The sequence below is a fragment of the Bufo gargarizans genome, chromosome 8 (genome assembly GCF_014858855.1).
Source record: "Bufo gargarizans isolate SCDJY-AF-19 chromosome 8, ASM1485885v1, whole genome shotgun sequence".
NCBI classification, from domain to species: domain Eukaryota; kingdom Metazoa; phylum Chordata; class Amphibia; order Anura; family Bufonidae; genus Bufo; species Bufo gargarizans.
The window spans coordinates 53,054,229-53,078,482 of NC_058087.1; the positions used below are offsets into that span (position 1 = coordinate 53,054,229).

Below are 24,254 nucleotides of genomic sequence, written 5' to 3' on the forward strand. Positions count from 1 at the left end.
GTGTTGCAACTTGTCTATTTAGAGACTCGATTTGCGATTCCAAACGGGTAATTTGCTCACATCTTGAACAAAGATATGCACCCTTGAACTCCTGTTCCAGGACTGCATACATCATGCAAGATGTGCACTGGACTGCGTTGTCAATTGTGCAACACATACTAAGTGGGGATTAAACCAGCAAAGCAAAAAAATACAATATAATGTAGTACTAAGAAACTGGCTAATTACAGTCCCCCACTGAAGTCCCTGAATCTAAAGTCACTTAATCTTAAGTCACACACTTACGCAACCAGACACTTAATCAACCACGCGTCGCGGTCAAACTCGCGTTATATAGCTCCTTATATAAATAAATATAGATGCAGCTCACTACACCAGCCTGGTTTGTTTTCCCTCACGTTCCGTTATTTGTCTTGTCTATCTTCCCAGCACGTATCCTAAGTTAGGGACTGCAGTCTAGTTGTCCCCTGTCATTAGGACTTGCGATGCAAGTAGGCAGGGCCAGGGGTGAGGGTGGAGCGCAGTGGTCACTATCCTCCCACCTGTGTGTAGTGTACGTGACCGTCACACCAGGTTCTGGTTTGAGAAATTTATCATTTTAACAGGACAACTAGTTTAAAGGGACAGTCTACTCAAAATGCATCATCTGCAACGTTGTGGAAACATGTCATAAGAAGGCTTTGGCTGGACGTACCCTGTATATGATCAGGAAATTCTACTTAACTTCCCATCATTGGAGAGAATGAGTTAAATTTGTAAAGTAAACAGTTGACGCCTACATATCATTAAGTCATTAGGTCTTCTGAGAAATATTTCATAAGGACATAGCTGGGAAAGTACAGCTTCCTTAGGACAAGCGGGGGGGGGGGGGGGGACATGACATATATAAAAGGGAAGGGGATTGGCTATAACTTTATCTTGAAAGTACTTGTGGCATCTGGAAGACCGGTGTAAACTTCTTGAAGCCGCCATGCGAGTGCCAGTACTACTACTGCTGGGAATGGTGTCCGGGCTCTGTAGCAGTGATCAGTCATGTCCAGGTGAGTACTTCATGAGCAACTGCTGATTATTACTCTTTAGGCTGTCTTCACAAGTTATGATATGATTCTGTGAAAATTAAGACAACAGTAGCACAGATTTATACCACAGCCATTTTACGACAATATTTAAAAAATAATATGAAAAAAGGAGAAAAGCAATGCATTGTGTGAACACAGCCTTAACCACACGTCATATATTAATATGAGGGTGAGTCAGAAACCAGCACAATATCAGTAAATGAACTTTTTCTGTGTATAAATGTATCTTGTATTTGTTCCTTTGGTCTTCATTTAATTTCTATTTGCGTGTTTGTTACATGCTTGTAATATTTTAGCTGTCCGTTATATGTGTGTAATTTTTTTTATTGACAGAAGTGAACGTTTTAGGTATCGGGGACACCGACAAATTGTCAATTCTTCGAGGCTGCCCTGGTCATCCTGGCCTTCCGGGTCAAAAAGGAGATGTTGGGGGACTGGGAGAAACAGGTTAGTACAAAGATAATAACTATTGATGTTGATGGAACTCTTGTATATCGCCATGTGTTTCATTTTATAAAGTGTCCCTCTACTCTCATAAATCTATGAATTTACAATAGGTGGGCACACATACCATAGAGGTAGTTCATGCGGCTGCTATGGGGCTCCAGTTTGGTTTCGACCCCATTGTGATGGATGGTGAGATCTGGCACAGGGATGTGGTGGTGTCAAGCCGCCTAATTTTTACCTTTTGCTACGGGGTTCCTATTGTCTGTGTATCACGCTGAATGTAAGTCTATTGTATTGCTATTTTTTTCCAGGGCAAACAGGATCTGAGGGGGGACCAGGAAATGTTGGACATCCAGGAGAAAAGGGTTAGTAAAGAACTTTAACATATAATAATATATTACAATGTGAAATTCAGATAAATCTGTATTCTTTTGTTAACTGAAAGCATGGCAAGGGTGTCATCTTTCTGGTGCCTTCAACTTTTAAGGACTTACTGAGCCATGGCTCCTGAGACTTTGCCTAAGACTGGCCATACCTATGAGATAGCTGCCAGAAAACATATCTCCATGTTCCCCTCGTAAACATTCCCGCTCAGCTTGGCCAGTTCTGCATGTGTAGTGAATGGGGAGAGGGGGTAAGTTGCTGCCAGACAGATCTGGTGATGGCTTATCTCCTTGAGAACAAAAGATTGATTTCATCTGCTTGATCCTCATCTCCCATAACATCTGCTGGCGTGGGAGAATTGAGAACCATACATGTTACATGGTTGACAAAATCAGCAAGTATTGACTGACATTTATCTAATGTCTATGGCCATCTTTACCATCGGCCGTTGCATTCCAAGATACATGTCACCTTTTTGAGAAGGTTCCAGGAAGCTGAGATATTGCTAGCTGTTTGGTGCTGTGACCATTTTTGTGCCCTCATAGAAGATGTAAGATGCTCATTTCTCAGCTGATAGCAGAGGGATGTTCACATGATAGCCAATGATCGGGAATGAAGGTTCAGGTTCGTTCACATGATTACTGTCCTGTGTAGAAAGGCCTTTATACAGCTCTGCGCTATAAGAACTCCACCAAACAGCTCCACATATCTCAGCTTCCTGGTGCTCTACAGTGTGGAATATTGGAGTCAGAACTCCAGTCAGTCAGAACTGATCATGTTTTATCGATTCTAAATATGTTGTCCACTTTGACATGGTTGGACTGGCCCCACAACCAGAGGGTCACAAGATCCCTTGCTGAACCCAGGCTCTGATACAATAATGAGCCCAAGTTCTCATATAGTTGGTGGAGATTAGTGTTGAGCGCAAATATTTTAATCGTGAATTTTTATTGCAAATATCAGCACTTCAAGAATTCGCAAAAGTGTAGAATATAGTGCTATATATTCATAATTACAAATATTCTAGATTTTTTTAAGCACTAGATAAACCTCTAATCTTTTTTTTATTTATTGTATATAGCTTCTCTTCTATTATGCTATTTATCATCCATACCTTTTTATTTTATAATTATTTTACCTATCATTAACAATATCATTTTATAGATGCTATTTTATTTAATTTTTAAAATAAATCATTCCCTTTAACACACAAATTTACAATTGTTGTCACCCTAATGATAATGATCTAGGTTCGCAGGTCCCCCAAGCTATCCAATTAAAATCAAGCGACTTTGAGGCTTACTGGTTCTCAGTCAGATGAGTCTGGAATGTCTCACTGTACACAAGGCTGCCATTGTAAGGTATGCTGACAGTATCTGTCTCATGGATAGATTGTCGGCTTGCACATACCCAGCCATTGGCATATAGCTTTTGCGTGATTGTTTCTTTTTTATAAGTAATGAAATTGTGCGTGCAAAATACATGCATATTACATTGCTGATTTTTGCAATTGCAAATTTTTGAATTTGTGAAGTTATGGTGAATATTCAGCTAAAAATTCACAAAATTGACAGAAGTGAAAGTTTTAGGGATTGGGGACACCGACAAATTGTCGATTCTTCGAGGCTGGCCTGGTCATCCTGGCCTTCCAGGTCAAAAAGGAGATGTTGGGGCACCGGGAGAAAAAGGTTGGTACAAAGATAATAACTAATGATGTTTATGGAACTATAGAATATCGCCATGTGTTTCATCTTATAAAGTGTCCCTCTACTCTCAGAAATCTATGAATTTACAATAAGTGGGCACACATACCATAGAGGTAGTCCATGCGGCTGCTATGGGGCTCCAGTTTGGTTTTGACCCCATTGTGATGGATGGTGAGATCTGGCACAGGGATGCGGTGGTGTCAAGCCGCCTAATTTTTACCTTTGCTATGGAGTTCCCATTGTCTGTGTATCACGCTGAATGTAAGTCTATTGTATTGCTATTTTTTTCCAGGGCAAACAGGATCTGAGGGGGGACGAGGAAAAGTTGGACCTCCAAGAGAAAAAGGTTAGTAAAGAACTTTAACATATAATAATATATTACAATGTGAAATTCAGATAAATCTGTATTCTTTCGTTAACTGAAAGCATGGCAAGGGTGTCATCTTTCTGGTGCCTTCAACTTTTAAGGACTTACTGAGCCATGGCTCCTGAGACTTTGCCTAAGACTGGCCATACCTATGAGATAGCTGTCAGAAAACATATCTCCATGTTCCCCTCGTAAACATTCCTGCTCAGCTTGGCCAGTTCTGCATGTGTAGGGAATGGGGAGAGGGGGTAAGTTGCTGCCAGACAGATCTGGCGATGGCTTATCTCCTTGGGAACAAAAGATTGATTTCATCTGCTTGATCCTCATCTCCCATAACATCTGCTGGCGTGGGAGAATTGAGAACCATACATGTTACATGGCTGACGAAATCAGCAAGTATTGACTGACATTTATCTAATGTCTATGGCCATCTTTACCATCGGCCGTTGCATTCCAAGATACATGTCACCTTTTTGAGAAGGTTCCAGGAAGCTGAGATACTGCTAGCTGTTTGGTGCTGTGACCATTTTTGTGCCCTCATAGAAGATGTAAGATGCTCATTTCTCAGCTGATAGCAGAGGGATGTTCACATGATAGCCAATGATCGGGAATGAAGGTTCAGGTTCGTTCACATGATTACTGTCCTGTGTAGAAAGGCCTTTATGCAGCTCTGCGCTATAAGAACTCCACCAAACAGCTCCACATATCTCAGCTTCCTGGTGCCCTACAGTGTGGAATATTGGAGTCAGAACTCCAGTCAGTCAGAACTGATCATGTTTTATCGATTCTAAATATGTTGTCCACTTTGACATGGTTGGCCTGGCCCCACAACCAGAGGGTCACAAGATCCCTTGCAGAACCCAGGCTCTGATACAATAATGAGCCCAAGTTCTCATATAGTTGGTGGAGATTAGTGTTGAGCGCAAATATTTTAATCGTGAATTTTTATTGCAAATATCAGCACTTCAAGAATTCGCAAAAGTGTAGAATATAGTGCTATATATTCATAATTACAAATATTCTAGATTTTTTTTTAGCACTAGATAAACCTCTAATCTTTTTTTTATTTACTGTATATAGCTTCTCTTCTATTATGCTATTTATCATCCATACCTTTTTATTTTATAATTATTTTATCTATCATTAACAATATCTTTTTATAGATGCTATATTATTTTATTTTTTTAAATAAATCATTCCCGTTAACACACAAATTTACAATTGTTGTCACCCTAATGATAATAATCTAGGTTCGCAGGTCCCCCAAGCTATCCAATTCAAATTAAGCGACTTTGAGGCTTACTGGTTCTCAGTCAGATGAGTCTGGAATGTCTCACTGTACACAAGGCTGCCATTGTAAGGTATGCTGACAGTATCTGTCTCATGGATAGATTGTCGGCTTGCACATACCCAGCCATTGGCATATAGCTTTTGCGTGATTGTTTTTTTTTTATAAGTAATGAAATTGTGCGTGCAAAATACATGCATATTACATTGCTGATTTTTGCAATTGCAAATTTTTGAATTTGTGAATTTATGGTGAATATTCAGCTAAAAATTCACAAAATATCATGAATTTGAATATTGCCTATGCCGCTCATCACTAGTAGAGATTCCATGGGCACTGTCATAGCAGACCAAAAAATATCAGGATGTTAAAATCTTTCTTTCCGGCCTGCATTTTCAGATCTTTCAAACCATGGGCATTTTTGGTGAAGTTGCATTGTACGTTCTACCATCTGCCTGAGCGCTGAGGGGGGATATGGAAGGACAACTGCTCTAATAATACTCCTTTACATTTATATATATCTTTTCCTTATAGGAGAGAAAGGAGAAAGAGGGGCGACTGAGCCAGTCTATGGTAAGTTATGTGTCTAAAGACCCCATTACACGGGGAAATGATCGTCCAAGTGATCATTCCCTATCATGGCCCTGTGTAAGCACGCCCATCAATCATCAACAAACGAGACAACGCTCATTTATTGTTAATCATCTTTTATGCGAACATAGAAATTATGGCTAGTCGCCAGCATATCCCATCAGTTAACGCAGAAGTGCTGCTGACAGATACGCAAACCATATGAGGAACTACGACCATCCTCAAATACAAATTGAAAAATATGAGCAACTTATGGTCGCATTAGATGGATCAATTCAGTAGGCAATTGTCAGGAAGAAAACCTTCCTTTCCGGCAATCACCTGCTCATCAGTGGAGGAGATTGCTGCATTTACATGCAGCAATCTCCTCCACAGTATTTAGACAACAGAATTTTCTGCCGGCAAACAACGATTTAGATGCCTGCAGAAATGATCCAATTACCCGAAGAACGAGCATTTCACTCATTCATTGGGTAATCGGCAGCACCTTTTTACCACCAGATAATTGCTAATGAGCGGATTCTTAGCCCATGTAAAGGGACTGTTACTATATAGTATCTACATTCGTTATGGCTGATTATCTGCCCGTGTAAATGGATCCTCAGTGAGAGCTGAACCTCTGCTCCACCAAGGGTCCCCCTGACAATAAGTTGACCACAAGGTCTTCTGCTGCCAGGACCCAATGTGATCAGTTGTAATTTGTGAGGGGACCTGGGAGCAAGTGTTTAGTTCCCCTACAACAGCACCACAGGGGAGATCAAGTATTACACAGTTTCTATTGAGATTGGTTGTTGATTATGAGATGGGTTGTTGATCCAGGGAGTTATTCTGATGCCTGATTGGAGTCGGTAAGGGATTTTTTTTTCCTAAAGTGAGGGAAATTGGCTTCTACCTCACAGGGGTATTTTGCCTTCCTCAGGATCAACTTGCAGGATAACAGGCTGAACTGGATGGACAGATGTCTATTTTCGACCTTGTAAACTATGTTACTACGTAACTCAATGGTCTGTCTGTGCTCAGAAATGTAGGGTCTTCTGAAATGAAAGATGCTCTTTATAGCTGCTTTCTGCTCCTCATGATAGGTGACAATCCTAAATGGAGAACCCTATCCTTCTATTAACTCAAAATTGACTAAAATAATTTTCCTATATGTCTCCTAGCTGCCAGGAACTGCAAAGAAATACGACATAAGGGTGCAGTCCTCAGTGACTGGTACACCATATACCCAGATGGCAGCTGGCCCCTGAAGGTCCTGTGTGATATGGACACAGATGACGGAGGATGGATTGTAAGTATATACAACACGTGAACGGGAAGTCACAAGGAGGTAATTTATTAGGAAAATATGGATCCATTATGACCATATCATTTCCTATCGGATTAAGCCTTAGCTTAGAGGGGCTGAAACTTCATATTTTACTTTTGTATAGTTTCTATAATAATGGAAGCCTTCTAGTAGATTCTATTATTTAGACCAGAACTATTCCTTTCTTTAAATGAACTGCAATGAATAGGCATGTCCCGATTATCTGGTCTTCTCTTGCCTTTAGGTCATACAGAGACGTTGGGATGGGTCAGTAGACTTCTTCCGCACTTGGGATGCTTATAAGAAAGGCTTTGGAAGTCGGCTAAGTGAATTTTGGCTGGGGAATGACAATATTCATCAAATAACTTCAACAGGTAATGAGGAACCCGTAAATAATCTTCTTATAGATTTTTTTCTGCTCGTAGCTGAACCCTTTACTGTGTATCAAAGGTTGAAGGGTCTATAAGTGGCAGATGCTGGCTTGTTATAGACTTGCTGACCTGGAGCTCCATTATTTGAGGACACTGCTCATCATCTTCCCTGATTTATGAAACTATGTGAAGTAGATTAGGTTAGAGTTTTTGGAGTTGAACTTACATTAGAGCCACACTATTCTGCAAATCCCCCACCATCTCTCTCTTTGCCATACCTAATGACTATGTAGGACTAAGGTAGGCCATAAACATAAGACAGCTGTTGGACTAATGCTACTCAACACCCTCCCTATCTGAATCATGATAAGTACTTCTCAGATCCGTTTTAGTAATTTCCCGGTGGGCCGATGCCCAGGAAGCCACGCAAGGCCTCCAGACAGGTACATAAAGATCTGATGCTCTCAGCATTAAATAATGTAGGAGCGTCAGGCATTTATGCACCTGGCCAGCGGCTGCAGGCGCCCTCCTGAATTTAGCTGTATTGCTGTCCGCAAGACGATGAAACAGCTTCATACTGTGTGGCTGGCGGCAGAACTTTGTGCTGCACTGTGGTATTTGGGGTGGTATTTTGCTCTGCACTACAGTACTGCTGGCCCAGCCTTCTAAGTTCCCAGTCCACCCCTGCTAGTGTAACAGACAGTGGGCATAGACCCACTGTGCCAACTAATCAGAGAGACAGGACAACACAACTTCACTGGTTAACTAGACAACCAAGAACTTAACGCTCAGGCGCCCTTCCATTGAGGGAGCTGCCCTAATTACCCAAGGACAGCTGGGACTAGTTGCCTCCACTTGTAGAGCTTCCTAGGGGGTGAGGGTGCAGGACCTCACAACAGACTACACTGCTCTACATGGATGGTAATGATATGATCCTGCCTATGATATGCTATAATGACTGAGGAGCCTGCCAGAAACACTTGCCAATATATAGGTATATGCAAGTGCCAGAGCGTAATGTGTAGTGATATAGAGAGTAAATAGGTGAAAGACCCTGTTTATGACCTAGTGCAGGGATGCCCAACCTGCGGCTGTCCAGCTGTTGTAAAACTACAATTCCCACCATGACCTGCTGTAGGCTGATAGCTGTAAGCAGTCTAGGCATGCTGGGAGTTGTAGTTTTGCAACAGCTGGAGAGCCACAGGTTGGCCAGCCCTGATATAGAGAGTAAATAGGTGAAAGCTATATAAACCCTGTTTATGACCTAGTGCAGGGATGCCCAACCTGCGGGTGTCCAGCTGTTTTAAAAGTACAACTTCCAGCATGCTTGAACAGCCTACATCTATTAGGGTATGCTGAGAGTTGTAGTTTTGCAACAGATGAAGGGCCACAGGTTGAGCATCTCTGATCTAGTGTATTAAAACTTTTATTTAATAAAGTAAAAAACTTTATGTTTTAATACCTAGGTCATAAACAGGGTTTATATAGCTTTCAGCTATCTAGTCTCTATATATTTATTGTACCCTAGGTCGAACAGGGGGAGATTTCTCCTTCCCTATGCACCTGAAAAAGTCGCATGTGCTATAAATTGACGCATTTTCCTACTACTTTTTGTCGTCCTCTGCACTTTTCTGAAAGGGGCCATGGCAGGGGCGGGAAAGGCGGCGTGGTCATCCGCTGCAACAAATTTCAGTTTTCTTGTGTAAATGAAGCCAGTAATCTATGGCAGCTCTGAGCTGTTAGGCGCACGGACTACAGGAGGATGCGCCTAATTTAGGACGAGGTGTGCATCTTTTCATAAATTAGGCGCATCCTCCGGCAACGCAGGGGATATCATGACAGGCGCAGAAAACGCCAGTCTTGATGAATATCCCCCATTTTAGAACAGGATGCTGGTGGCCATTTTTAATTATTCCTGCAGAACCCCTTTAAGTACCCTGGGACAGCCAGTAAAATGTAGGGGAAGACTTAGGTTATGCAGGTATTGGCCCATCAGGAAGCACGCACATGCCGTATGAGAGCAGGAAACAGACTGTGCAGAAGACAATTCAGCGGCCATCCTTGCTATGGGAGAGGACGAGCAGAGACAGAGGGTCCAGGCGACTGGCCAGTACGGAAGAGGTGAGTAAGACAGCGTCCATTCCTGCCCAGGAGAGCGGAACATTGGTTTGCGTGGACCATCGTGCTAACATCTGGTCCTAAGACCAGGTATTTAACAGAGCCCCTGGCTTCAATGTAGGGACCTGTCCCAAGTCTCTGCTGCACTTATGGTTGCATAGACTTGTTTACTCCTGAGTGTGGTCTTCTCTATGTTGTGGGAATGAGTTGAGTTTTGGAAATGCTCTTCAAGCTCAGGGCCATGCTTTTGTAGCCATTTTAGTTTCTAATTTCTAAATGTCCTGTGTATATCTTTTTCTAGGAACATGGGAATTACGTGTTGATCTACAAGATTTTGAAGGTAAAATGGAGTTTGCCAAGTATGCAAGCTTCAAAGTATTGGATGAATCTGAGAAATACAAATTATTAATAGGACCGTTTCAAGAAGGAACTGCAGGTGAGAGACAATTTAGCCAGAATGTCCTTCACAGAGGTTGGTTTAAAAGGGTTTTCTGAAATGTTAATACTGATGACCTATCCTCTGGATAGGTCATCAGTATCTGATCAGTGGGAGACCAATCAGCTGAAGATAGGTCATCAGTATAAAAATCTCAGAAAACCCTTTTAAATCCATAAAAAATAACCTCTAGTATGCTGACTAGAAGGAAGCAGTAGGTCTACAGGTGGCCCTGAAATAATATAACATTTGGGAAAATACAGTGCTGCCCTTCTGATAAATTATTTGTTCAAGTTAAATTCGGACTTCGCGATATTGGCATTCTACTCTTACACATTGGTGGGCATCTTGCAAAAGTGGTTCTGCTGCCACAATGGTTGTCACTTTTGCAGTACCTTCTCAGCAACACTCATTTGTTAAGGAAATGAAAATTGCCAGCAAAGGTCTACAGCAGGAGAGCCATTCTATGTCGGCTTCCTAGACTCCTCTAGGACATGGGACAATGATAGAATATTGGGCCCATAATCTTATATCTACTATAGTGAATCCTTAGGTTTTTAAGGAGTTGTTTTGTTTCCCTATTAGGGAATTCTAATTATCCGATGTTCAAGATCTTCATCTCCAGAGTGAAGCGATTATAATAAGTGTCTCTCACTCTGGAGGACTTGTCCTGTCCTGTAAGACACAGACAACCCATTAGTTTGAATAGGCACTGTGCAATGCTCCACTTCCCCTGTGGTGGCGCTGAAGGGAAACTGAGCAATTACTGCCAGACCTCCCCACCAACTATGTGATTTCCTTATTGTCAAAGGACCATTTCTAACAAGCAGGGAATGTTCAAAGCAGAGAACCCCTTTAAGTGGAATTAAACATTGTAAAGTGGCTGCAATGGGGAAAGGAGTTCCAGTCCTGGTTGGATCCATTCTCTTTGTTACAAGGTGAGAGAACAAAAAAGGGGGTGGGGAACTCGCTCAAGGGTGATGGAAAAGGAAGGAAAGGAAAAGCCTTTGGGTATGATGATGACATGGATGCGGCCAAATCCCAATGGCAAAATGGCCGCCCCATGTGGTCGTACCCTTTCTGTCCTTGATTGCAAATCCATAATTTGAACTTTGCAACTGGGCTCTACCTCTTCTATATACATCTCTACTTGTATAAAGTGGAGTTTTCAGTAGAATAAAGTCAGTAGATGTGAGGATGTAGACTGGTGACTCTTAAACCATTCTGGGATTTGTCTCTGTCATTTTGTAGGACATTCTATGGGAGATCTAAACAACATGAGATTTAGTACTAAAGATGAAGACAACGACATTTATGACAGCCATTGTTCCCTGAGGTTTAAAGGCGGCTGGTGGTATAATAATTGTCACTGGGCAAACCTTAATGGACTCTACCACCTAGGAGAGCACACATCTAGTGCAGAAGGCATCAACTGGTATACTGGCAGAGGGTATAAATACTCGTACAAGCATGCGGAAATGAAGATTAGACCTGTTTAGATGGAGGAACAGTCCCAGCAATTTGTGGATTTTCTACTATTTGTTAAAAATTTCTTGCATTGATTTTATAAGAGTCTTGATGGATGTTAAAACACACACTCGAGGTGCCCCTGGCTGCAAGGGCCTAGTGGGTGAAGGGATCAGTTTGGCTGTAGTAGGCTGAGGGTACTGGCTGCCTGGTCATAGCCTTAGCTAGGCTTTCCTTCACCTGGGGAGACCATTATGTTCTGTGCTGTAGGCCTGTATCTAAATACCCTGACCAATGTGTGGTGGCCCAGCACCCAGTGCAAATGTCTCACCAGCTTCCCTTCCCCATAGTTAGTCCTTGAAAATAGCTCCCTGTAATTCACATGACCGTGCCGTTTTTTGCGAATTCGCAAAATACGGATGCCGCCTGTGTGCCTTTTGCAATTTGCGGAACGGAACAGGAGGCCCATTATAGAAATGCCTATTCTTGTCCGCAAAACGGACAAGAATAGAACATAACTCAACATTTTTGCGGGGCCACGGAATGGAGCAATGAATGCAGATAGCACACGGACTGCTGTCCGCATCTTTTGTGGCCCCTTTAAAGTGAATGGGTCTGCACCCGAGCTGCGGCTCGGATGCGGATTAAAACCACGGTCGTGTGAATGAGCCCTAACTCTGGTTCTAGGTAGGACTGGGAAAGTGTAGACATCCTGGGCCCAAGTTCAAAAGCAATGACTGGACCTCCAAATACTGTAACTAACGAGGACTCCATATGAAACCATTCCTAATGCTGATATCCTATATATAAAATGTATGTAAAACAGTAAATCTATGACATTCCTGTATTTTCATTGGCTGCTTTACTGATATGAGTTTCAGGAACTTCTTCTGATTAAAACAGGATCATGGGCCTCATATGTCACAACTGTCCACAGAACCTCCCTCACCCTCCATGAGCCATTTATAATAATAGTCATATTTTTTGTGTCAGTGCTTCCCATAAGGAGAGCCCCATCTCCTCCTGTTTATGGGGAAACTCTGATTGTCACGTAGTATTAGGCCGGGATACAGTGTCGGACTGGGGTACTTAGGGCCCACCAGTGTTACTGATTCTGGGGGCCCACCTTAGGGCTCCTGCACACAAACGTATTCTTTCTCCATGTCCGCGGATGCGCAATTTGCAGACTGCAATACATCCAACGGTCGTGGTCATGAGCCCTTACAGTGATAACAGAAATATTAAAGATGAAGTGCAACACGCCAGACCTGCAGGGTATGACGAAGTGAGGTCACGGTTATGGGCAATCGAGGGTACTCACTATATTTGAAGAACCCTGGGCAGGCGCGCGGCAGTGAATGAGAGGTAGACACGGTTCCTCTGGGGCACGCTCTGTAGATAGGGACCAGGCCTGATGGTAGATGAGGTGCCCTGGATGTTATAGGTATTTTGTGTGCCTGGGGCAAGGTCCCTGTGGTATTGGTGACGCCAGTGCCTTTGGACGGTGGAACGCCGGTTGGTGGTTGGAATGATGGAGGTACACAAGTATATAGTGAACCAAAACGTAACTTTACTGGACAATCCAACTTTGTACAGCAGGTAGAAGTACAGTCTTTGTATTACAGTTCCACAAGTAGGCTTATTCACAATATGGCAGGCAATAGTCATGCAAGATACGCAGAGGGTAACTTCACAAGCACTCAGCAGCAGGTTGTACCTTTCCTCAGAATCAATGTACAGTGTCCTTTCTAGAACTCCTGCTCTGGCTCTATATCTCCCAAGGCCCGGATGCCTAAAAGGGTGGCTTAAATCCTTGGTTACTTTCTTCCTCAGGTATTAGATTCTTGCTACACTTTCTAAGGTCCTCTGCCCATCAGGGTCACTTTGCTTACCCTGGGTCGCCTCCTCCTATCAGGTGGATAACTGTAGGTTTCTCCCAGGAGGTTGGTTCCTGCAACTGGGGTATCTTCAGAGCTAACTTAGGCTCTCTTGTTCTCAGGCAGGCTGGAGCTTCTCAACAGCCTCCTGGACATCACTAGCAGCCAGGGCTATCCAGCTGCATGTCAGGAGCAGGCTTCTTAACCTCTGTCTTCTCAGACTCCTGACTCTGCACTCCCTCTCCCTGTCTGGGCCTGGACATTTATACTAGGGGCTCCCTATCTCCCTCTAGTGTCTGGGATGTCTAACTACACCCAACTAGGCCTGCTGTTGCATCATACAGGGGTACATTGCATATAACAACACATTAAAACATACATTAAATGCAGAATTAAATATGACATTTCTGTTCCTTGTGAGTAGGAGTAACACGCACACCAATTGACCCTTGTGTAGTGCCCACCCCTACCTAGTGGGACACTACAGAAGTATGATGGCAGACAGTCACAGCAACATGCACAAACATACATGTGGCAGAATGTTCACATATATGGAAACAGGGGCGTACATAGAAATCACCGGGCCCCATGGCAAGAATCTGAATTGGGCCCCCTTGTGAGTGACCCATCGCATCCCTTAGGGTACGTGCACATCTACTGCAGAGGTTCCAGCAAAAGCCTCCGTTGCAGATTCTAGCAAAAACAAAGGGCAAAACAATCTTGAATGACCCCATTATTGTGAATGGATCCGGCAGGTGGCAGCAGTGTTTGGCATATGCTGGATCTGGCGATTCTGGTATTCTGCTGGTGGCTGGAACAGAATACCAAAATCTGATCGCAAGTGATAATACACACCTCAGCTGCTGCAGAACCTCCTAATACACACCTCAGTTGCTGCAGAACTTCATAATACACACCTCAGCTGCTGCAGAACCTCCTAATACACACCCCAGCTGCTGCAGGACCTCCTAATACATACCCCAGCTGCTGCAGAACTTCATAATACACACCTCAGCTGCTGCAGAACCTCATAATACACACCTCAGCTGCTGCATAACTTCATAATACACACCTCAGCTGCTGCAGAACCTCCTAATACACACCTCAGCTGATGCAGAACCTCCCAATACACACCTCAGCTGCTGCAGAACCTCATAATACACACCTCAGCTGCTGCATAACTTCATAATACACACCTCAGCTGCTGCATAACTTCATATTACACCTCAGCTGCAGCAGAACCTCCTAATACACACCTCAGCTGCTGCAGAACCTCCTAATACACACCCCAGCTGCTGCAGGACCTCCTAATACATACCCCAGCTGCTGCAGAACTTCATAATACACACCTCAGCTGCTGCAGAACCTCCTAATACACACCTTAGCTGCAGCAGAACCTCCTAATACACACCCCAGCTGCTGCAGAACCTCCTAATACACACCCCAGCTGCTGCAGAACCTCCCAATACACACCTCAGCTGCTGCAGAACCTCATAATACACACCTCAGCTGCTGCATAACTTCATAATACACACCTCAGCTGCTGCAGAACCTCCTAATACAAACCTCAGCTGCTGCAGAACCTCCTAATACACACCTCAGCTGCTGCAGAACTTCATAATACACACCTCAGCTGCTGCAGAACCTCCTAATACACACCTCAGCTGCTGCAGAACCTCCTAATACACACCTCAGCTGCTGCAGAACCTCATAATCTGATGCTAGAGAACATAAAAGGCTTTGACCACATCTGTGTTGGGGCCTCATTCACATATCAGGTCATAAATTCTGGACACTATTTTATAGCCTGGCAGATGGAAACCCGTCAGATCTCATCATAGTCAGCGGGATCCGTCGGGTTTTGTTGTCCATGAAGTGCCAGATCTGGAACTGCAGTGATTTTCGTTGATTTGTTCCTATGACTGAGAAGAGCAGCGAACGCCACCAGCACAGATGTGAACAAAGCCTAATACACACCTCAGCGGCTGCAGAACTTTATAATAGAGACAAGGGAACTATACGCCTCATCATCACCAGATTGTTATTATTGGAAATTAGAGAGCAACACAGGAAGAGGTAAAATGGAGAGAACTACAACTCCCAGCATGTCCAGGCTGTTATTATCGGATACAAGTAAATATTACACAGAGAGTATAAGGCCGAGTTTACATCACCGTTTAGTTTTCCGTTCTTCTGATCCGTCAGGTGAACAGAAAAATAAAGAAAAAACGGATCTTGTATTTCAAGCATCAGTTCTTCACATTTGGCATCCGTTTAAGCCATTTCTGTCGGAGATCCGTTATTTTAGACGGAAAAAAGTCCTGCACGCAAAACTAAACAGTGATGTGAACCCAGCCTAAGAAGAGAGAACTACAACTCCCAGCATGTCCAGATTATTATAGGACATCTAGTTGTACTAGGTGAGAACTTTAAAAAGAAATAACTATAACCCCCAGTATGGCCAGACTTATTATGGGACATCAGTATACATTACAGAGAGGGGGTATAGGAGGAGAGAACTACAACTCCCAGCATTGCTAAACTGTACTAGGGCATAAATTGAAATTACATGGAGAGGGATACAATAGGACAGAAGAACTACAACTCCCAGCATTACCAGACTGTACTAGGGCATACATTTAAATTACACGGAGAAGGATATAATAGGACAGAACTACAACTCCCAGCTTTTCTAGGATGTTATGGGTTATCCCAGAAAACCACTAACCTCTCCTCCAGGCACCACACAGAAGCTCCGCCCCCTCACAGGGATAGGCCACAGGTCTTTCACCAGTCCTCTGCACTGGTCACATGGTTCACTTTTATTTACTCACAAAAGATGTAAAAGGGGCTGTCCCATAACAAGGATGCATTAAGTGATGACACAGGAAGACAAGACACCATCATTTAGAATACCCTAGCCAACAAACATGTGTATGCAATAATCTACCATTACCACTGGAGCGAACCTTATCCAGCCTTGCTCAGTGATCAAAAACATATAAAGTTACTGTCACGGCTGAGGATGGGGGAAACCCTCAGCCGTGCGGTGCCAGATGAGGTCATAGCTGCTCGGCCAGGACAACAGGATTAGGGAGCAGGTCACCTCCTCAAGCATCCCTAACCTGACCCTAACTCCTACCTGCATGGGCCGACCTTTAAGGTAGGAGGACCCATGCGCAGGAACCTCGGAGCCCTGACTTACCCTCCGCAGATCCCTGAGCTAGGAGCTGGGTAAGACGACCTACTCCTCCAAGGTACGGAGGAACAGGAGTCTCAATGGCCAAGCTGTTGGGAAAAGGGGAACTCAAACAGCTTTACGGGTATGGCAGGCGAACAAGAAGTTCCACCAACCTGCCACAGCCTTGCTGACTGGATCCCTGTGCAAACAGGAATCCAGAACCGTAAACTGCACCAAATCACATAGGAAGGTCCCAACAGAACATCACATACAACATGACACACAAGAAGACATAAATATAACGACAATATCTTTATGACCACAGGGGTGGCTCTCACTGGCAGGTAGTATAGACAGGAGGCTGCTCCAGCCAAGCATGACTGAAGCAACCCTCAGACCTGAACTAACAGTGAGGCTTTATAGGCCAAGAAGCCACACCCCACAGTCGGACACACCTAGTGACACACACACACTGGGAAGGGAGTTAACCCTTCCAGCACCAGAGAAGGGAAACCCATATTAAAGGGAAAAGTGTCCAACAGTAGCAACACACTGTGGTTGTTGCCGCTGGCAACGACATGGGTGGCAACCGTGTCCTGGGAGATAGCCCGGAGGCCGGGACACTGCCACCACATGTACAGACAGCCAGACGTTGCCACGCGCAACCACAGTGCAGGAAAAGTGTCAGTGCACACAACACACTACACAGAGTGCACACAGACATACAACACAGTGAACACAATACACACACACCTAACATAGAGGTTGCTAGGTGCAACCGCATGCACAGCAGTAAAGCTGCCACATACATAGCGTTGTCAGCAGCAACCACAGGTAGGGCAAATACCACTGCCCTCACCTGTGATTGACAACAAAACAAAACCGCTGACAATCGCATGCGGTTGAAGAGTCACGGTCATAGCCATGGTCGTGACAGTTACTATGATCCTCATGCAGGTTTATTTACAGGACAACGTCACTATCTCCAGCGGCTGATCAGGCGCACTAGAGACAACAAACGCACGTTCCTTTCATATATTGTTCTCTTAACAAATGCCTCCACGCCAAGCCAATAAATCCGCGTCTTGCACGGGGGCCCTAGCCGGCGTCCATACATTACCCAACAAAACACTGCTCTGCTGAACACATCAGTCTCCCCCGGCCACAACCCAGTGTTTAGCACATGGACCATTCGCCGATAGAGACCCCTGCGCCCAGCAGCTGTGACAGGACATAAACAGGAAGATATCCACTCCAATGGTTTACCCTGACACTGAGAGACATGATGACAATACACAAAATATTAAAAACACATCCTAATAAAATTTCCACAACAAGGGGTTGTCTCACTTCAGCATTTATCATGTAGAGAAAGTTAATACATGACACTTACTAATGTATTGGGATTGTCCATATTGCTTCCTTTCCATCACATTATACACAGCATGTATCCGTGGTTATTACCACCGTGTAATCCAGCAGCGGTGGCCGCGCTTGCACACTATAGGTTAAGGTGTTGGCCTATGTGCAATGAGCAGGATACAGGGTAACGCTGACACCAAATTATGCAATGACCAGGTCAGGTATAGATGATAGTATATAGTTTGTTTGTGACGCCAATTGTCGCGTGCGCAGGTAACTACCACAGGGTCCTCCCAAGGTGTTATAATGCATGTCCTAGGTTAGGCCAGAGTGGTGTAATGGCCTATAATGTCTCTATAGGTCGTAATAATTGTGTCAACGGTGTCTCCTACCTGGGTACGGCTGGACTCATGGCTCACGTGCAATACATTTGAGTGTAGTGATAGTAGGAGTAATAGAGGAATTTTGCAGCAGAAATGATGTCAAAACCTTTAGGTGAAGTTCAAACTTTTCTTTACTGATGATAACTTGTATCCAAGCAGTATGCAGCTTTGGTCTTTTGTCCAGCAGGTTTTGGCAATGGTTGGCAGGAATACATCTTCTGCACTATAAATCCGGAGCTTGCAGGATAAGACGTCTGCTTAGTAGCTCTGTAACTGTGGCAGGAATTTATCTTCTGCGCTTCTCTATATCTTCTGCTTTGTGGGGACAGACTAGCTGAGGAGGATATGGCTTCTCCTAGGTCTCTGGACTTGACTCTCGGATAGGCTCTCAGGGAATGCTTTCATCCTGGAACTCTGGAGGTTGTCTGCTTTCTTTTCATCCAGCTGAGGCTGCAGGGCTCAGACTGGCAATAAGATCAATGTCTCAGGCGAGACAAGATCCTGGCTTTCTTCCCTATGCAGGGGGACTCCTGAACTCTATCACACAGCCTTCCCCAACCGGGGTGGCTGGCACACTGACGCTAACTTCCTTCTCCACCCAAGCTGCAGGATGTGGGAACAGTCCACACCTCCACAGAGGGGAAGTTAAGCTGGAACTATCCATTCCAGCCTAGATATACTAAACTAGGACCTTGGAGCTTACCAATGCGTTGCTGCCACCTGCTGGTGAACATGGAAAATTACAAGGAAATTTACATTTAACATAGTTTTACATGCACATTTGTTAAGACATAATGTAAAATATATCTGATAACAGTGTAAAAGCTCTTAACAGATAGTAGTGGGGTAGAGGCGCGTAGTAACACAACTCTGGGGTGTTACATATGCACATTTTCAGCCTTTCCCTATAGTGTGTAAGCACGGCCACCGCTGCTGGATTACGCTGTGGTATTAATCACCGATATGTGCTGTGTATAATGTGATGGAAAGGAGGCAATATGGACAATCACAATACATTAGTAAGTGGCTTGTATTAACTGCATGATAAATGCCATTTACTGAAGTGAGACAAATCCTTTAACCTCTTTAAGCATAAGTGTCTGGCATGAAATTTACCAAATCGTAACCTCCTCAGATTGCACATAATCTACAGTATATTTAAAAGGGTTGTCCTGCTATAATGTCTATATACAGCATAGGTGATAAATATCAGATTGCTGGGGTCTGACTGCTGGAACACCCACTGATCATGAAAAAAGGCGTCCTGAGACATTCAATTACATTACCGCCAATCTATGTACACAAGGGTCTTAAGACCACGTTCCCTTGATCATGGAGGTCCCAGCAGTCAGACCCCCATCAATCAGACACTTATCACCTGTCGTGTCATAGCTGTTGGAACTTTTCACATTCCCCATCTTTAAAGGTTTTCTTTGGGTGTAAAAAAATTATAAAAAATCTGGCCCAAAATATGTGTCAAACTAAAATAGAAATGTTTGCCTGATAAAGGGCCTGTGTCCACTTTTCTAGTTATCCTGTATCCACAGGATCGGGGATAACTAAGTGATCCGTGGTGGTCTGAACGCTGGAGCCCCCACTCATCCCCCTTCTTGCCCTGCCTCTCCATCCATTCTCTATGGGGTCTCCGGAAATGGCGGAGTACAGCGCTGGCTATTTCCAGTGGTCCCAAAGAGAATAAATGGAGCAGCAGGGCAAATGTGTGGCCCGTCACACCATCAAAAAGGGGGAACAGGACCCGTTCCTGGGATCAGTGGGGGGTTGCAGAATCGGACCCCACTAATCATACTATATAGTTATGCCCTTTGGTGTGGAGAGGATAACTTGAAAACCTGGACAACCCCTTTAAATCCTCCACCACTCCACCAGTATCTCTTTACATGGCAGCAGTGATGCCTATAAATACAGAATATCATCACTACCACCATGTAAGGGTACTTTCACATTTGCGTTGCTGGATTCCGGCAGGCAGTTCCATTGCCGAAACCGCCTGCCAGATCCGGCAATCTGTATGCAAACGGACAGCATTTGTAGACGGATCCGGATGCAAATCCGTCTCACAAATACATTGCAATACTGGATCCGTCTCTACGGTTGTCACTGAGAAAAACAGATCTGGTATTTATCTTTTTCACAATTTTAAAGGTCTGCGCATGCGCAGACCGCAAAACCGGATACATTTTGCCGGAACACTTGGGTCCGGATCCGGCATTAATGCATTTCAATGTAAAATAATGATTCGGCATTCCGGCAAGTGTTCTGGAATTTTGGACGGAGAAAATACCACAGCATGCTGCGCTATTTTCTCAGTTCAAAAACTGTACAGTGACTGAACTGAAGACATCCTGATGCATCCTGAACAGATTGCTCTCCATTCAGAATGCATTAGGATAAAACTGATCTTTTTTTTTCTGGTATTGAGCGCCTAGTAGGGCTGCGCATCTTCACTCGTCTCACGATTCGATGCGATTACGATTATCAAGTCCACGATTCGATTCGATTCGGCGATGCATCACGATGCATCAAGATTATTACCCAAGTCCCCTTGTTTTTCAATTTTACATCAAAAAATTAATTCAATCAGTCAGAAATTGCACACAAATATTTATTTGTATCTGCTATTTAAACAAATCATACCAAGTTCCCTGCATATCATATAGCAAAGTCTGAATGAACAAAACAGTGCAGCAGACAACAGTATTTATTTAAAACAGTACTGTCAGTGTCTCTGTAACATTAAACTGTTGTGCTGGCCTGGCTGGTGCAGTTAGTTTATAAGTTTTACAATAGTTTTACCATATAATATATATTATATATTATATAATATTAAACAGTACCTACAAAAAAAGGAGCACTTCAGTTCCTGACTGTAAAACATCACAGTGAGTCAGTGAACCTATAACACAGTCAGTGTGACAGTGACTGTGTTATAGGTTCACTCACTGTGATGTTTGCCAGTCAGGAACTGTCTGTCACACAGTGTGTTCAAGTTGTCTGTGTTGCAGAACTTCCTGGTTCACCGTGATTGTTTTGGCAGCAGGAGCAGCACCACCACCAGCACCACCAGCACCAGCACCACCACCACCAGCACCACCACCAGCACCACCACCAGCACCACCACCAGATGGGTAGTACGTCTAGATCAGTGCTATAAGCTCTCAGAGTTGTCACTTTGCAGAAAACGTTACCTGCACTGAGCACTCAGCAAGCACTCTACCACGATACATCAACTGAAGCCAAGCCATGCCACCATTAGAGGAAGCTGGAAAATCCTTGACAGAATACATTTTCAACTGAATCTGAAAACCTTGGACAAATCTTTATGGGATCACAAACACACACCACAGAATACCAGAAAAAAAATAAACACACATCCTCCTCACTGAATCATAATGGTAAAGGGCAGGCCACAGGACGGGCAATGTGGCACAGCCACCATAGTCAGACATGATGTCAGAAGGTCGGTGTGTGTTTTTTTGGTTTGTGTGAATGTGTATTTGTGTGATCCAATAAAGATTTACTCCAGGTTTTAAGTTTCAATTTATTCTTTCAAGGATTTGCCTTCCTCTGGTGGCTTGGCGGGCGTCAGTTGTCTGGAATTAAATACAGAATTCTTTTGGTTGAAGGTTAAACCCCTAAACAGAGTCAGAAATTCACAGAGCATGACAGACACATTGGGAAAACACCAAAAAACACGTCAGTGTAAAAATACAAAATGGATCGGACGGACAGTCGCATAATAGAAAACCATTCTCCATCTCCTCTCCACTCCAGTGCTGCTAAAAGCTAGAATAATATCATATATTCTGATTAATCATCACAGTGAACTTAGAATATATGATATTATACAATTACAAATATACATATTATAACAAAATGTTACATTCATTGATCGTTTGCAATTGCCACGACCTGCCGACCACTGCCAGTCACCTGCAGGCGGTCACTGCCAGTCTGACTGCCAGTGCCACGACGGCACCCCACCAGTCAGTCAGTCACAGTGACTGAGTGCGTTCCGTTGAGGACGAGAGTGGCATAACTGGCGTTAACCGTTAAGTAACTGGTCTTGTTGACAATGGCAGGGATGGAGTTGGAGTAACTAGTCGTGAGGGAGGGGTGGGGAGGAAAAAGGGAAAGGGGAGGAAAAAGGGAAGGGGGGGAGGGAAAGGGGAGGGGAAGGGAAAAGGGAAGGGGAAGGGGGAAAAGGGGAGGGGAAGGGAAAAGGGGAGTCTGGCACTGGCAGGGGAGACAGAGAAATAAAAAATTTCAGTGGCAGAGACAATGCTATAAACAAAATCTATAAAATTAAAAACACTGCTCAGCATTTTGGAACATGTAGATTTTTCTGTAAGAACACCAATTGATCTACATGGTCTGGTTTGAGGGCGCTTCTTTTTGCAGTTACCACATCTCCTGCAGTGGAGAAAACCCGCTCTGCAGACACACTTGTACCTGGGATACACAAGTATTGCTTTGACAGCCGAGAAAGGAGGGGAAATATGACCTCATGCTCACGCCACCAGTTCAAAGGGTCCTCAGTGAGAGGCAGAGGTGGGGCTTTACAATAGTTTTCCATTTCCTCTTCAGCCTTGGCATAGGGGGTCTTTTTGGGTTCTATTGTACCTTCAGTGTCAGTGAAAGACTGTCCCAGCAAACTCACGAGCAGCGATCTGGCCTTTTTGGGAGGAGATGGTGGAGATTCAGAATGGTTGTCTTCGATGGGTGAACTGTCCTCTTCTTCCAGAGTTTGTTTTCTTCTAGGCACTTGATGATCCTCTTGTGTCCTCTCACTCTCATCTGATGTAATCTGTGTTTGAACAAAAAAGAAACGGAAAAAAAACAATAAGTAAAAACACAAATGTCAATGCCTTTGATTCTGATGGGGTGATGAAAAAGCACAGGAAACGGACAGTACAGTTCCCGCACCGCATCAGATTCAGAAGCGTGGTAGTGCTACTGTCGTTTCAAGAAGAAACATGATGGAATTCTTCAAATTAATTTAATTACCTCCAAGGATGCAGCTTCCTCAGTGACTCCTTTAAATATCTCCAATCTTTCTTCATCTGTGAGGATGAAAGGCAGTCCCTTAAAGCGAGGATCCAGTGCAGAGGCTGTATGAAGGATCTTCTTCTCGGCCTCACTGCTGTACCTCTTCTGGAGATCTGTTCTAATAGAATTCTTGATCTCATGGATCATGGGTGTGTCTCCCATCGTGTCTGTCATGCTCTGGAGAAGTTGTGCATTTATAGGGGCAATGAGAGAAACTGTTGGATTGCGCTCTTCTGACATCAGCATGGTTGCATCCTTCATTGGCTTTAATGCACTCACGGCGTCCTCTGCATTTGACACATCTGTTTCGTTTAGAGTGCAGAGATCGGACTCTCCTCTTCTGACTTCTGGAGACAGCAAGGTGGCACAGACTGCAGGTTGTTGTTCCAAGAACCTCTCGACCATGTCGTATGCACTGTTCCATCTTGTTGCCACATCAGTTATCAGCTTATGATTCTTCAGGCCAAGACATTTCTGTTTCTCTTTTAGACAGTGGCTTGCTCTAGTGCTGCGGTGAAAGAATGTGGATATCCGACGTACTCTGCCAAGAAGCCTAGAGAGAGAGTGGCCACTTTCAACGCTCGCTGGGATGCAAGATTCAGTGTATGGGCGAAGCATTTCACATGGGGGAATTTTCCAACTTGAGCTGCAACTATCATGTTTGACGCGTTGTCGGTCACAAGCACTACAGATTTATCGGACAGCTGCCATTCTTCCACAACATGAGAAAGTAGCTCTGCCAGATGAGCACCCGTGTGAGACTCATAAATGGCTCTCGTTTGCAGTACATGCGACAAAATCTGCCAGTCCTTACTAACGTAATG

The 24,254-nt window shown here is 44.0% G+C and overlaps 2 protein-coding genes across 2 annotated transcripts; one reads left to right on the top strand and one right to left on the bottom strand.

The window, feature by feature from the left end:
* Positions 1-926: 926 nt before the first annotated feature.
* LOC122945051 (ficolin-1-like) lies at positions 927-12,044 on the top strand. Its single transcript, XM_044303879.1, has 8 exons — positions 927-1,040; positions 3,485-3,598; positions 3,909-3,962; positions 5,806-5,844; positions 7,023-7,150; positions 7,413-7,542; positions 9,959-10,093; positions 11,345-12,044. Exons 1-8 carry the CDS (start codon positions 971-973, stop codon positions 11,590-11,592), a joined length of 918 nt encoding a protein of 305 aa, XP_044159814.1. The 5' UTR covers positions 927-970; the 3' UTR covers positions 11,593-12,044.
* A 10,655-nt stretch (positions 12,045-22,699) lies between these two features.
* On the bottom strand, positions 22,700-23,986 carry LOC122945378 (E3 SUMO-protein ligase ZBED1-like). Its single transcript, XM_044304450.1, has 2 exons — positions 23,389-23,986; positions 22,700-23,188 (listed from the first exon to the last, which is right to left on the bottom strand). The coding sequence occupies exons 1-2, from the start codon at positions 23,833-23,835 to the stop codon at positions 22,700-22,702; spliced, it is 936 nt and encodes a 311-aa protein (XP_044160385.1). The 5' UTR covers positions 23,836-23,986.
* Between the last annotated feature and the right edge of the window lie 268 nt (positions 23,987-24,254).